The 14697-nt window shown below is 42.9% G+C and overlaps 1 protein-coding gene across 1 annotated transcript; it reads left to right on the forward strand.

Annotated features, from left to right (window-relative positions):
• The first annotated feature begins 1426 nt into the window (after positions 1-1426).
• CRK (CRK proto-oncogene, adaptor protein) lies at positions 1427-12123 on the forward strand. The gene is made up of 3 exons (XM_088454761.1): positions 1427-1832; positions 5342-5871; positions 11272-12123. Exons 1-3 carry the CDS (start codon positions 1451-1453, stop codon positions 11407-11409), a joined length of 1050 nt encoding a protein of 349 aa, XP_088310887.1. The 5' UTR covers positions 1427-1450; the 3' UTR covers positions 11410-12123.
• The last annotated feature ends 2574 nt before the right edge of the window (positions 12124-14697 follow it).

Here is a 14697-nt window from a genome sequence, read left to right on the forward strand (position 1 = left end):
GAGACGTCATGATGTCTCTCCCATCACCCACTGCGGGAGCTAGAGCTCCAGCCTGACTCCGGCAGTGAGCGCAGTGGCCGATGTCTGACTCTCATCGGCTGCTGAAACAAACACACAGCTGCCGGCGCCGGCGGCTGTGTTTGTTCCTAGTAGGTAGTGCGGACTGCACTTATGTTTGGTCCACACTACCGCCCTGCAGGGCCGGCCCTCTTAGGCAAATGCCTAAGTTAGCCTAGTGGTAGCACCGGCCCTGTGTGTATCTATACATAGATATATTATATAGCATGTGTGTGTATATATATATATATATATATATATACAGTATATATATATATACAGTATATATACACACACTGCATGTGTGTATATATTTTGTATGTACTGTTTATATATATATTCACTGAGTCTACCTGTTCTTTCCCCTTTTCCTTCTACCTTTATTTGTCCCCCCTATACTACTGTCTACCTCTGTTTGACCCCCATTTCTTCCGTCTACCCGTTTGACCCCCATTTCTCCCGTCTACCAGTTTGACCCCCATTTCTCCTGTCTACCTCTGTTTGACCCCCATTTCTCCCGTCTACCTGTTTCACCCCCATTCCTCCCGTCTACCTCTGTTCGACCCCCATTCCTCCCGTCTACCTCTGTTCGACCCCCATTCCTCCCGTCTACCTCTGTTTGACCCCCATTCCTCCCGTCTACCTCGGTTTGACTCCCCATTCCTCCCGTTTACCTCTGTTTGCCCCCATCTGTGTTATATTTGATGTTTTTGCCTTGCTCTCATGTGTGTATTTGATTACAGTAATAAATGCATATATTACAGTAGTGTCATTGGAGCAAGTTAAATTCACACACGTGTATATATATATATATATATATATAAATATGAGTGTATATAATTTCATGTGTGTGTCTTGCTCCAGCGACACCTCCTGTAATATAGGCACAGGATTGTTTGAGGGTGGGGGGCCCCAAACTGGTAACTTTCCTAGGGCCCCATGAGGTTTAAATCCGGCTCTGTATGCACTTACCAATTGTCAAATAGGACAACGGATTGGCCATATGGCCGATCCATTGTCTTAGTGTGTACCCACCTTAAGTGTCAAGCCACTATCCAGGACAACACCTAGATTACACACGTTCCGTGTTTTGTAATTCTGTACCCCCAGGTGTAAATTCAGTTGGTTGGTCCAGTTAAATGGTGCGGTCATGTACCTCAGGCACCGCAGATAGTTGTGTGCTGTTGATTGAAGCCTATTTGTGTATTTATTTATATATATATATTTTTTTTTAATCATTATTATTATTAATAATAATACATGCTCCTCGGTAAAACAATTGCGGGACCTCCTGTGTGTATTAATATTTCACACAACCGTGTAACGTAAGTGGCAGATCATTTTCCCCACGTAAAGATGGCCAAGGGGCGCCGCTACCTGACGGTGCAGATGGATGACGCTACATAGTCGCGCCCGTGTGACGTGTTTCCGGAAGGTGAGGTCAGACCTTTCCTGTGCCGCCATTTCGGGCTCAGTGAGGTCGGGTGTCGCGGGTGTGTGTCGGGCGGCGTCGGTAGGCGCCCAGAGCCGGGGAGAGGCAGACAGGGAACAGGCCATGGCCGGTAACTTCGACTCCGAGGACCGGGCGAGCTGGTACTGGGTGAGGCAGAACCGGCAGGAGGCGGTTAGTCTGCTGCAGGGCCAGAGGCACGGGGTGTTCCTGGTCCGCGACTCCACCACCATCCCGGGGGACTACGTGCTCTCCGTCAGCGAGAACTCCAAGGTGTCCCACTACATCATCAACAGCGTCAGCAACAGCCGCCAGAGCACGCCCGGTGAGTGGGAGCACGTACATACCCCACCCGCCCAGTCACTGTGCTAGTTACACACTCCCTCCCCCAATTCCCCCCTGGCCTAGCTGCAAATACCCCATGACACGGAGGCTGTATTCCCCCCCCAGTCACCTCTGTCCTAAGTGCGCCTTTCTTGTCCTAAATTCACCACGTAGTGGTAAAAGTTTCCTGCACCCTACTTTGGGGTCATCACCTGCTGTTACACTGTACCATGAGGCTCATTAAGAATTAGGGTTAAATCCAGCAGTAGTGTGAAATATACCCGGTGTAATCATGTTCCAAGAGTGATGTTTTCCATGCATGTAACATGTGGCCTATCTCTGCATGTAGCACACATACTGAGCATCTGTAGCTATATGCTGCAATTCCAAGATAGGCTAGGAGTCCCCAAACTCACTTATTGATTCACACATTTTAAATGTATTCTCCTTGTAGTGTAACATGGGTTCCTCAAATTGCACATTTCAGCTGTACAGACTCCGAACTCTAAATGTGGTCGTTTATGAGCAGAAATCCCATTACTAGTTAGTACTGAGAGCCTGCTGATATCCGGAACATATTTCTTTTGCAAATTGTGTATTAGTGGTTTTTTTAAAGCTAGTATGAGGACTGGTTGCAGACAGATTTAGTTATATCAGCTTCTAAGTGTCATTTTATAGACTTCTAAGTACATGCTAGCTAGAAGATGATTGGATGCTATGGGCAATATATTCACTGTATCTCTCAAGGTTTGGTATATCTCCACCTTTAGGAGGCGATAGAATTGTTTTGGGTGCCATGATAACGAATGGGTGCCCAATGTAGAAATTCAATTGTTTTGGGCTCCCATTAATTGTTGCACCCAATTAGACAGGGTTAATCGCATATAGCGGCTAAACACACCTAAAGTCCTGGTTAGGGTGCCCAAACCAGCCTTTCTGCACATTTCTGCTCGCCTCCTCAGGAGATGGCGAGCAGAAATGCCTGCCGCTGTTTGCGCCCGAACGAAGCAACAATTGAATAGCTCCCGTTGGGCGTCCGGCACTGACAGACGTGGGCACAATCTGTTAAATCGCCCCCTTTGTCTCTTAAAGCGACACTACAGCCTAGGAAAATATAAGGTGCTGTCTACACCTAGCAATGACCTAAGGTGGTGCTGCATGTGGGAATTTGTTCTGGGGGCACTGCTGGTTATGTTATATACAATCTGCAAATTAATCAAGCTACCAATCTATATGGCGGCAGATGGGAGTTCTGCTAAAGGAGAGGACCAGTTGCAATCTCTTGGCAAACCAGCCAGAGCACATTGCTTATTGTGCAGTGCAAAAGTTTTACTTTCTGGCCTAGATGTATATTCAGTGGGCTTTCATGGAATACGGTATAACAAGTGCTCATCTTGCGAGCGTTGTTACTACAGTACATTAAAAATGTAAGCTTGAGTATATTAATAATCACAGGGCAATTATTATTGCATATTGTTAGCAACAAATCTTACGTTTTGTGCAGACAACCTTGAGTCCTCAGTTACTGTAGCAAGTTTGCCTTAGTGTCCAAAACTCAACACTACAGTACAAGCTGGGCAGTACTGTGATGAGAAATGCATGCTCAATCTTTATTAATGAAAGCTTAGGTAAGAAATGGTCGCTTGGCAACAAAGATGAATTGGAAATATTCAGGACCAAACCTTAACCTGTAGGCTAGATACATTACTAGTATCTACCCTGTACACTGCACCATAGCTCATTACTGAATGTTAGGTTCCTGTGATGTGAGGGATGTAATTCATCTGCATTGCCTGGTTACATGACAGAACCTCATGGAATGCCTACAGGGCACTCATTTTAAAAACTGCTTACTATTCCTGGAAGGAAGACCTGGAGCTATTCAATTCACCGACTTAAGTGCTTTTAGTCGTACTTAGCATGTTAAGTCCGACTAGAAGGACTTAAGTCGGAGAATGCCATTTAGCGAGACTAACGTAGGGTGTTCAGTCGTGCTAATCGGCATTTTCAGACTTAAGTGCGCCAGGATGCTGTTAGCGCTGCGCTAAGCTGTAAAATCGCATCACAGTCTGTGCTTTAGTGTATTAGCCGCCAAGATTTTTTTAGACATTCTGTGCTGTAAGAAAGCATTCTTCATGTGAGAACTATGTAAAAATGTGTTTCAGTGGCTATCAATTGTAACAAAACTAACATGAGTGGGATTATATAGTTTCAGTAAACTAAAATGTATCACAAGCCATATTTATCTACAATAAAGCCTCAAAACTAGGGCAAGTAAATCCACCATAACACTATCATTTGAAACTATATATGTACTACTGAGATATATGTAATATTTGATTTATAACTGTTAGTCTATTCTACAACACAACTTAGAATTCTTCTAATATATTATGTAGATTTGGAATCCTTGTGGGCAGTTCAAATCGCATCGGATGTGCCTCAGATCATTGTCGCAATACCTGGCTGCGCACATTTCCACCCTATTTGGTTGTGATAGCGACCATCATGGGTAATTGAATTACCCCCCTTCTGTGTGCGCTATTTCTACAGAAGCACATACTACTTGTATTTATATATGCAGACTATAGATTATACCAGGGTTTCTGAAACTCTGGGCCTAATTCAGACCCGCTCGCGAGCGGGTCGATGTTGGCCAAGTGTGCGCGTACACGACGGAGGCGGCTCAATCGTGCGCATGCCCGAGACCCGAATAACGACGGCCAAGCCGTCGTTGTGGGTCTCGCACCAAAGGGGGCGTGCTGCCGATGGTGATTGACAGCACGCCCCCTTTGGTGGGCGTGCCGGGGCGTGGCTGCCCAGGCGGAGGCGTTCCCATGGGAACGCCTACCGTCTGGGGCCAGCCCCACTGACATCACTAGTGGTGGGAGTGCTTTTGGCTCTGAGCCAAAAGCACTCCAGGGCTTGCGGCAACGAGACCCTACCACAAGGTTCTCGTCGCAAGCCCGATGGTCTTGACCATCGCGACCATCATTTTGGCTTCTCTCTATAGCTGTGGGTGGTAACCCACAGCTATGCGAGTGGCCATGAGGCCGCTCTTAAATTCAGAGGGACGGCCCTGATTCAGAGTGAGTGCTCTGTCAGAGCGTCCGGCTCTGAATCAGGGCCTCTGTTTTCAAGGCACCTTAACAGTCCAGGTTTTAAGGATATCCATACTTGTGCACAGATTGTATAATCATACTTACTAAGGTACTAATTAAGTCACCTGTGCTAAGCATGGATATTGTTACTTTAGGACCACTGGAATTTACTATCCATTAATAAGGGATCATTGTAATTACCCTTTGCTTGCAGCATACTGGATGAGTTAGGCTGATGGGGGGAAAAAACTATTTTAATGGAGAAAAATTGACAAACTGTACAAGATATGTTTTAGAAAGTACTGTATTGAAATCGGATCTCTACCTTTTTTCAGTGCTGGGAAAAGAGTAGTCCTTTTGTTCAATAGGGTAAAAAGAAGTACTCATTTTATTTATTTTGTTTTCCCAGGTTTGAATCAATCCCGATTCCGGATAGGTGATCAAGAGTTTGACTCGTTACCTGCTCTGTTGGAATTTTATAAAATACATTATCTGGACACTACCACTTTAATAGAGCCTGTTTCCAAATCTAAGCAGTCTGGAGTGATCCAGAGACAGGAAGAAGCAGAGTTTGTCCGGGCTCTTTTTGACTTTAGTGGGAATGATGATGAAGATCTCCCATTTAAGAAGGGCGACGTCCTTAGGATCCGGGACAAACCTGAAGAGCAGTGGTGGAATGCTGAGGACAGCGAAGGAAGACGAGGCATGATACCTGTGCCTTATGTGGAAAAGTACAGGCCTCCAACTCCCGGGCCCGCTCTGATTGGAGGTAACCAGGAAAATTCGCATCCGCAGCCACTGGGTGGGCCGGAGCCAGGGCCCTATGCCCAGCCCAGTGTCAACACTCCGCTGCCTAACCTTCAGAATGGGCCCATTTTTGCCAGGGTTATCCAGAAGCGTGTCCCTAATGCCTACGACAAGACAGCCTTGGCTTTGGAGGTATATAACGGGCGCAGCCATCAAGGAAGATTGTCTTTTCAAATTGGTTTTCCTTTCAAATGCAGTCATAATTTAGGCTAAACTAAGTTTTATATATGTAAGGTGTTACAGATTGGGTAAAGTTCTAGAAGAAAAATGTCTTCAGTAGGAAAGTTTAGGCTACTAAATTTTCACTTTATTTTGAAAGGTATTTAACTGTTATGCAAAACTAGTATCTAGGACCTGCAATCTGTTCTTTCGTCTTGCAGTTTAAATAGTACATCCTAGTGTTTTTTTTTATATTGGGTCCAAGTACCTCATTTACTAAGGGTTATGTCTAGTGTGGTAGGTACAGCACATTACTTCTGCCTGAAGCACTGAGGGCAGTGCTCACAGAGTATTCTTTATAATTACGTGAGTGTTGCATATATCTTAGTAACTCTTAATTATCAGCATTGTCTGTTTTGGAAGCCCCTCTAATATGCGGTCACTTGGCTGCTACTTTCTAGTGCTGTAAGAGGTACCAGTGTTTGTGCAACTGAACATGCATGTCACATGTCTTTAGTGGCCTCCCATGGAGATCAGTGGGCCTGATTCAGAGACTGACGCTCTGAAAGAGCGCTTGCTCTGAATTGGGGTGTTTTTTGTTTTGTTTTTGGAGCGGCCTCCTGGCCGCTCGCATAGCTGTGGGTAACCACCCACAGCTATAGCGAGCGGCCAGGTTGATGGTCACGATGGTCAAGACCATCGGGCTTGCGACAAGACCCTTGTGGTAGGGTCTTGTGGCCGCAAGCACCAGAGAGCTTCTGGCTCTAATAGCGGATGCTCTCCCACTGACATCACTGGTGAGGTCAGTGGGTCTGCCCACAAACTGCAGGCGCTTGGGAACGCCTCCGTTTGTGACGCCCCCCCCGGCCACGCCTACCAAACGGGGCGAGATGTCAATCACCATCGACAGCTCGCCCCCTTTGGTGCGAGACCCGGAGCGACTGAGCACTCGTCGCTAGCCGGGTCTCGCGCATGCGCACGACGGAGCAGGCTCCGTCGTGCGCATGTCCAGTGGGCAAACATCGACCCAGTTGCGAGCGCTCAGCGCTTGTGACTGGGTCTGAATCAGGCCCAGTGTTCTGAATGTACCCTTTACATACCATATCACTTTATTAGCTGTACCATGCACACCACTAGGCAGCAGTAAGGTACAAGGAAGTAGATGTATGAAGCAGTGTGAAGAGGGGAGAATTGTGCCAGTGGAGAAGTTGTCCAGGGCAACCAATCAGCTTTGAGGTTGCATTTATCAAGTACATTCTATAAAATGGTAGAAGCTTATTGGTTGCCATGTTTAAGTTCTCCACTAGCACACTTCTCCATTCTCACTGCTTCATACATCTGCCCCAAGATCTCGTATAGTAGTAGTAAGACTAAGCTTCTTCCTGTGCGTCCCATTTATATTGGAACACTAATCATTCCTGACTGACTTCAGTATATGTTTCCAGTTTATTATTTTCTGAATGCCACCATTGCAGCAATACTATTTTTAACTTCTCTCTCAATTGAATGGCAGAACCTAACAGTGAGTGCCAGAGACTTTTTGTCTGTTGTGTTATATATAATTTATTTTGTGTAACCAATTGTGGAGTGGCGTATATATGTTGGAAGTATGGGCTTGTATATAGTTGTCAGTGATAGAGGGTGCACTATATAGCCTTTGTCTGTAAGATTCTAGTAGACATTGAAGGAGCATACACACAAGACTATATGCTCCCTGAGCGATATCGTCTAGTGTGTCCCTGGCAGGGTGTGCTCAATGTTGTTCATGACATTGAGCACACCCGCTGAACGATATCATTAACGATATCGTTCAGTGCCGGGCTCTCTCCCCCATTCCCCAACATGCAGCAACCTGACAATGTAGTCAGGTTGGCCTGCATGTGTGCCAGATTAACGATAAAGACGAATGACCTGCGGGAACGCGCGTCGTTGGTCGGTATTGTTCATCGTTTAGGTGAAAAAATGGACGATAAAGTGAACGATAACTATATCGTTATCATTCAGTTGTCCACTTTAATCGCCCACTGTGTACGCACCTTGATGGAGCGTACACACGGTCAGATTTGTCAGATGAACGATTGAACGATTTTACCAAAGTTTTGAACGATTGAACGATTTTTGACTGCATTAAAATGAATGGAATCGTCCAAGTCTGACTGCAAACCCATCAGATGTCAGATATCGTTATCTGACAAACGGGAACGCGCATCGTTGATCGTCCATCGTTCAGGCATGTCAGATATGAACGATTTTCCTTCAGATATGAACGACTGAACGATTTTTAAATCGTTATCGTTCATATCTGAAGGAAAAATCTGATCGTGTGTATGCCCCATGACACTTGGCATTGGTTAAGCAATATCTACACTTGTCTTTCCTTGAGTGTCTTTGCTGTGTGTTGTGCACCGTGATGTGTGAAACTCATTGCAGCAAATAAAAATCTAAAATTGACATGATAAGCTGGTTAAGTTAACCTTTAACATATTTTTTTTTAACAGCATAGCTACTATGTATAATGCATGGTAGATGTTTTCATAGTTATTCAGTGTTTCTCTATTATTTCCATAACATTTGCAATTGGTACCATGTTAAAGCTGTGACCTCTGAGGTGCTTCATTTGTTTTTAAGGCTCTCTAATTCATGGCAGCCCAATGTTGCAATTCAATTGTTTTTGGGAGCCCATTACTTATTGCGCTTGTTTCACCTAATTAGACGGTGTTTAGCAGCATAAAGCGGCCAAACCAGTCTAAAGTTAGGGCTCCCAAAATCTGGATTTATCACACATTTCTGGCTTGCCCCTTCAGAAGGGGGCGTGCAGAAATGCTGGCTCCCAGTAGCTATCTCTCCCGAATGGGGCAGCAACTGAATTGCTCTGTCGGATGCCTGGCACTGACAGCCGCCTGTGCAAACATTTGAAACGGCCCATTAGTGTTATGTTTTTGTATGTTGTCAGTGCCGCACAGAGTATTTTCCTAGCCGATGCCACCTGGCTATACAATTTGCGGAACAGTATCATTGTGATGCCGCCTGTAGAAGAACTTTGCTTGGAAATGCTTTGTAGCTGAAATGGCCCAATACTGCAAGTACTCTGCAAACAGGGCTTTGGTAAATGTACAAAATAAGGAGTCAGCATAATAGAAAGCTATTTGTAACATCCAAATCCCTGCCATATTACGTTTTTATTCAGTTTATTACCCCTAGCATAGGCGCAATCATTGGGGTCAAATGTAATAAATAGCCTTTGAGTTGTGGGCAGCAATGAGATTTCAGCAAATTAGCCGCTAGATTTAAAGTTGCAAGTTATTATATTTTATATACATATGTATTTTTTATTTAAGGCAAGGTAAGATATTCTTAAAACAAATGATCACTTTAAATCTAGCAGCTACGTCACCGAAGTCTTGCCACTGCTCTCAACCCGTAGGCTTCATTTGGGCTCTTGTGTGTATTTATAACACATTGTAGACACATTCAGTGAAAATATATTTGGTTGGACAACGTATTCTGCATACAGCTTTAACACCCAGCTGCCGTGGTGCTGTATAAAATTCCTACTCATTTCTTGCTGCAGTCTAGTCTGATAAATGAGAGAGCGAGCTGTCCTTACATAGGAGCTAACAGTACAATTCAAGCCAGCATCTGTAGAACGTGGTGGTGGTAAATGAGCGCCGCCCCCCCCCCCCCCCAATAACTTCAAGACATTTGTGCAGAAAATACAGTCTGGTTCTCTTTCCTTCGCTATGAATCCACTTGGTGTTTTTATTGCATGGCTCATGAAGTCGCATTAACTAGATTGCCACGTAAGTAGCTATGAAGGCTGTGACCAAAGTTTGAGTCATTACACAGTTGACTTGCAGTATAAAGAGCTGGACAGGAAGGAAGTCCCAAACTAAATTATTTCAAGTACAAATGGGAATTTTCAGTCAGTCGTTCATGTGAGGATCGGAAACTGTCTAGGGAAGCTGCAGATGGGACTTGAGAAGTTGACTCATGTTTATATCTGCTTAGTTTCCTGTTGGACATCTCATTGTATTGTCTGAACCGCTTTTCTATTAAATTAGGGGACTCAGTCTGATCTTTAGACAGCAGAAATATCTTAAGACCTACAACTTCATTTCCGCCTCTTTCAGTGGTATTCTTTATAAAGGTTTAAAGGAGGGAATAGTTCTCCATATAGTGTGGATATTTGTCTGGCTTTGCTGAAATGGGTTAATACATGGTAATGGTTTTATCACTGTCGCTTCTCTGGCTACGTACTACCCTGCAATTGTAGATTCTCCTTTCCTGTATCCAGTAGAAGGTAAATTGAGTGTAATCTGTTAATCACTAATACCCATAGCAACCAATCGGCTTTGAAGTAGCATTTATCAAGTACAGCCTATAAAATAGGTAGGAGATGATTGGTTGCTATGGGCAACTTCTCCACTGGTCCACTTCTCCAGGCTTTTCACTACTTGATACATAAACTCCTATCTGTTTTACAGGCGGACATTAACCTTCTGGGTATGAGGCTGACTCCTTTGCATGTGTATCATATTTTTGGACCATACATTCTATGTGATCTAGGGATGAGAAGGAAAAAAAAAGATTTTGATGGAATCAGTGGTTATGTATAGCAGTATTAAGCTTTCACAGAGTTGGCAATAACTATTCTACAAAGTGACTTGATATAACAAATACATTTTATATTTACATTAGAAAACATCAAATGAATATAGGTTTAGTGTGCCATCAGAAGTGTATTGTCCTCTTTTGGAGGAGGGGGTAATGGGTGGAGTTATGCATAGAGAAAATTAATAAGCCTAATCCTTACATACTGGAAGCTCCTTGATCTTTAATGAAAGCGAAGTACAAAGCATCATGCTCCTAAAACCTGCGTACAGTCAGGTCACATGTTTGAAACTGGATTGGAGTTGTTTTTTTTTTACCCCCACAAATCATGCCATGACTCACTAAGTTAAATCTGAAAACCATTTTGCAAATATTTAGCGTGTTAGATTGCTCTCACCAGTTATTTCTCTCCCAATGTTCTTGTGTAAAAGCCATTCAGTAATTTGCAGGATGTTTGAAGGGCTCACCTCCCTCTTGGCAGCCGTTATTTACCATAAAACAAAATCGTCTTCTTGTACAATGTTTTTGACTTGTTTGTAAAATGCACAAGGCCAATTTAGACCGATATCACATTGGTGAGGCTAATAGCAGCCAATACAAAGCTGATGTTGTATAGGAACACCATATAGGTACTATACTTCTACTTCCCATATAGTCTCCATTCCTGTCCCAATACTGTGTTTTTATATTTTGCACACCTGCAATTTGGTGTATATTTTTTTGTTTGAAAACTCACCTCTTCCCCTTCTTGTTTTCCTACAGGTTGGTGACCTTGTAAAAGTAACAAAGATTAACGTCAGCGGTCAATGGGAAGGAGAGTGCAACGGAAAATGTGGTCACTTTCCATTTACACATGTGCGTCTGCTGGATCAACAGAACCCTGATGAGGACTTCAGCTGAGTGTGACTTGGACCCATTCCTAAAATGCGAACAATCTTGCTCTATTTTCCTCTTTCTCCATCTGCCATTTAGACTGCCTGCCACAGGTTTCCAGACGTGTAGGTTATGAAAGTAGTAATGTCCCAGAATCCCTCTCATTTGCAATCAGTCCCTATGAGATTTGGCAGTGTCGGGGTACGAGCTTGGATTGTCTTTGAAAGTAGGCAGCAGTTAAACCTCCTATCACGGCAATATAGCACGCAGGTGCAGTGACCTGCACGAGTGTTTGTAGCAAGGCATTTTACTTTGAATAAGAGACATTTTTTTTGTTAGGGCCTACATTATCTCCTCCTTTCTCACTTTGTAAAGTTTTGCAGACTGGCATTAGCCTCAAGATGCCTAACATTGGACTTCACCAGATTCTAACTGACTTTTTTAATATTTCCTTAGGTAAACACTGTACATTGATGATTTGGCTCCAACAATGTTAACACAATTAATCATTATTCTAATGTGGAGCTCTTTTGCCCATCAGTTGTTCCCAGTATTAAGTTTTAATAGGGTCTGAGCTGTGGGTTTCTGACAATGTCCTGCCGGCTCCGCCCTACACCATCATTTTCCCCTCCCTCCTGTTTTTTTGTGATCTGTTCGGTAACCTAACACTTTCAGAGTGCTTTACATTTGGTGAGAGTAACTCAAGGCAATATGTTCTTGAATAAATTAATTTCTCAGATATATAGGTGAGCGTTTAATTAAATCCCTTGTATCTACCGTTAACTATTGCACATTTAAAATGAAGAATTCTGTTTTGTATTGCCAACAAGAAACAAAATACATTTGTCGTGTTTTATTTTTAAACGTATCTTTTGTTGAACATGTATGAAAACACCACAGCAAGGATATCGGCCTTTATTATGTAAGATGAGCTCCTTTTTGGAGATTTATTTTATTTTGGGGGGGGGGGGGGGGGGGGTAGACCTGTCTTCACCAAAGGGGAAAAAAATAACTGCACACTAAAATCAGTAACTAGTTAAAATGCAGATTTAGGTTTTTATTTTAATATATAGGAATTCTAAAGAGAGAGAGTGCGCCTTTACAATGGATATGAGCCCGCCTTTATTATGACTGTATATTTAATGTGTTACTTTTCTTTAATGCAAGATATGGTCTAGCACACAGGTTCTCAAACTCTGTCCTCAGGACCCCAAACAGTGCATGTTTTCCATGTCCCCACACTGAATCAAGTGAAATAATTAGCTCCACCTATGGACCTTTTAAAATGTGTAATTGAGTAATGATTGCACCTGTGCACCTGCTGGGTGACCTGCAAAACATGAACTGTGGGACCGAGTTTGAGAACCACTGGTCTAGCACATGGGCCCGGGTACAATGGCTTGGGGGGGGGGGGGGGGGCAGCTCAATTCAATGGGTGTTGAATAGCGCCGGTAGGGAGCTATTCAACTCCCGCTGCTGACAGGGAAGTAGTTAAGTTGGAGAATGCCGGCTCTCGCAACTTAACCTGGGTGTTTAGTCGCGAGAACAGCCATTATCTGACTGCAGTAGCAGCCGCGAGGCTGTTGGCGCCACGCTAAGCTGGAAAACAGCCTCATGGCCAGCACTTTAGTCGGATTTCTCCTCGCACGCTGAGGAGGGTGCGAGAAGATATCATTAGTCCAACTAATGATCCCTCCTTGTGCTGTTTTGAATCTCCCCCATGGTGTCTGGCAGGAATTCTGTTGTGTGAATCATAGTTTTGTTGCAGAGAAACTTTCCTGTTTCTTGTTTGGTAATTACAGCATGTTTTGTTTGGCAGTGATATGGGGTAAGATTTATTGAAAACCCGTTGCGAATACCCCATTTGTGTGATATTTGGCTGTGGCTTCTGAAGCTAAGGCTCAATCCGCTCACCAGTGATGTGCAACGGAAATTCCCCCAACCTGTCATCTTGAGATAGATGCTGGTGAAACCAATCGTTCTGTGAATGTGCTTATATCCCCATGGATTTTTATTGAGTTTAGTTGTCTTGTAATTATCGGTGTGCAGGTATGGCAGCTTCGTGAATGACCCTCTACTTATTGAGGTTCTGCATTGTCAGTCTACACCTTGAAGGCTATACATTGAATGTGCCTTGCGTCCCATAGTATACGCACAGCTGCCAAATGGTGGCTTAGTACACTTACAAAGTATGTGTACTGTTTGATCCAGTTAACACTTGATACTAATCTCATGCCTTGTAGTGGCTCAACATGCCCTTGTTGCTCACATTTCTAAATTAAAATGTTGCAAGCTTGCTTGCTAGGTATGGCAAACACTAATTTTCTTTGTAGAACACTATTGTACATAGATGATAGAATAATTGGTGCTCCTGTTAATAGCAAATACAGCAACCAAAGTTGTTTTTTTTAAGCTTAGATTTATTTTTATTTTTCTTTCATTTTAAGTATGAACATATATGCAAATTGTTATGCATCTACTGAGTTTCTTCCAATAATACGGTTTGTCCTCTTACTGGCCAAAGCGTAAACCTTCTCTGATTTGTGCAAGCTAGTTATGAATGTTACTGTATTACATGCTTTGTTAAACAAGCAATTGACAGGATTGCTTACGAAATGTTTATCTGACACGAATTTGCACAAGATGGAAACAATGGGACTGACTAATTCTGTCTTTAGAAAGTGGCTATATATATATATATATATATATATATATATATATATATATATATATATATATATATATATATATATATTCCATCTCTATCCAAACATCTGCTAAATTATGATGCCAGGACGCTGCCTTGATTTTCCATTTTTTTCATGAGCCAAAATTGTCAGCAATACTTCTTTACACAAACACACTACTCTTAGCACCATTACGTAGTGCATTGTCAAAGACATTGTATATGTCATAGACTGTTAAGTGATGGTCTTATTCCTGTCAAAATCCTTTCTGAGCATTTTTTTTTTTTTTTCTTATGTACACTTAATTTTTCTTTTATTAAACATGGTTACCGTGAATGTTTTGCAGTACAGAATTGTTGGGTCTGTTTAGCTGAGGAAATGTTCATACCATAACAGCTGTTCTTATGTTGTGTTTATAGCCTTGAAATGTGGGGTTACCCTAAATTTAGACAGGTCTCTTGGTATAAAGCAAAAAAAAAATAAAATAAATATTTCTGTTACCTGCTCTCCTCATTAACTTCTAGCAGAGATCCAGTCTTCAGCTCTGGTAATGAATGTCTTCCAAACAACCATACTGTTCAATGAGAGAGCAGTTAACAAAAACCCTACAATAATGATTTAGGACAAC

The sequence above is a fragment of the Taudactylus pleione genome, unplaced genomic scaffold (genome assembly GCF_031769625.1).
Source record: "Taudactylus pleione unplaced genomic scaffold, aTauple2 ptg000040l, whole genome shotgun sequence".
Lineage (NCBI taxonomy): Eukaryota > Metazoa > Chordata > Amphibia > Anura > Myobatrachidae > Taudactylus > Taudactylus pleione.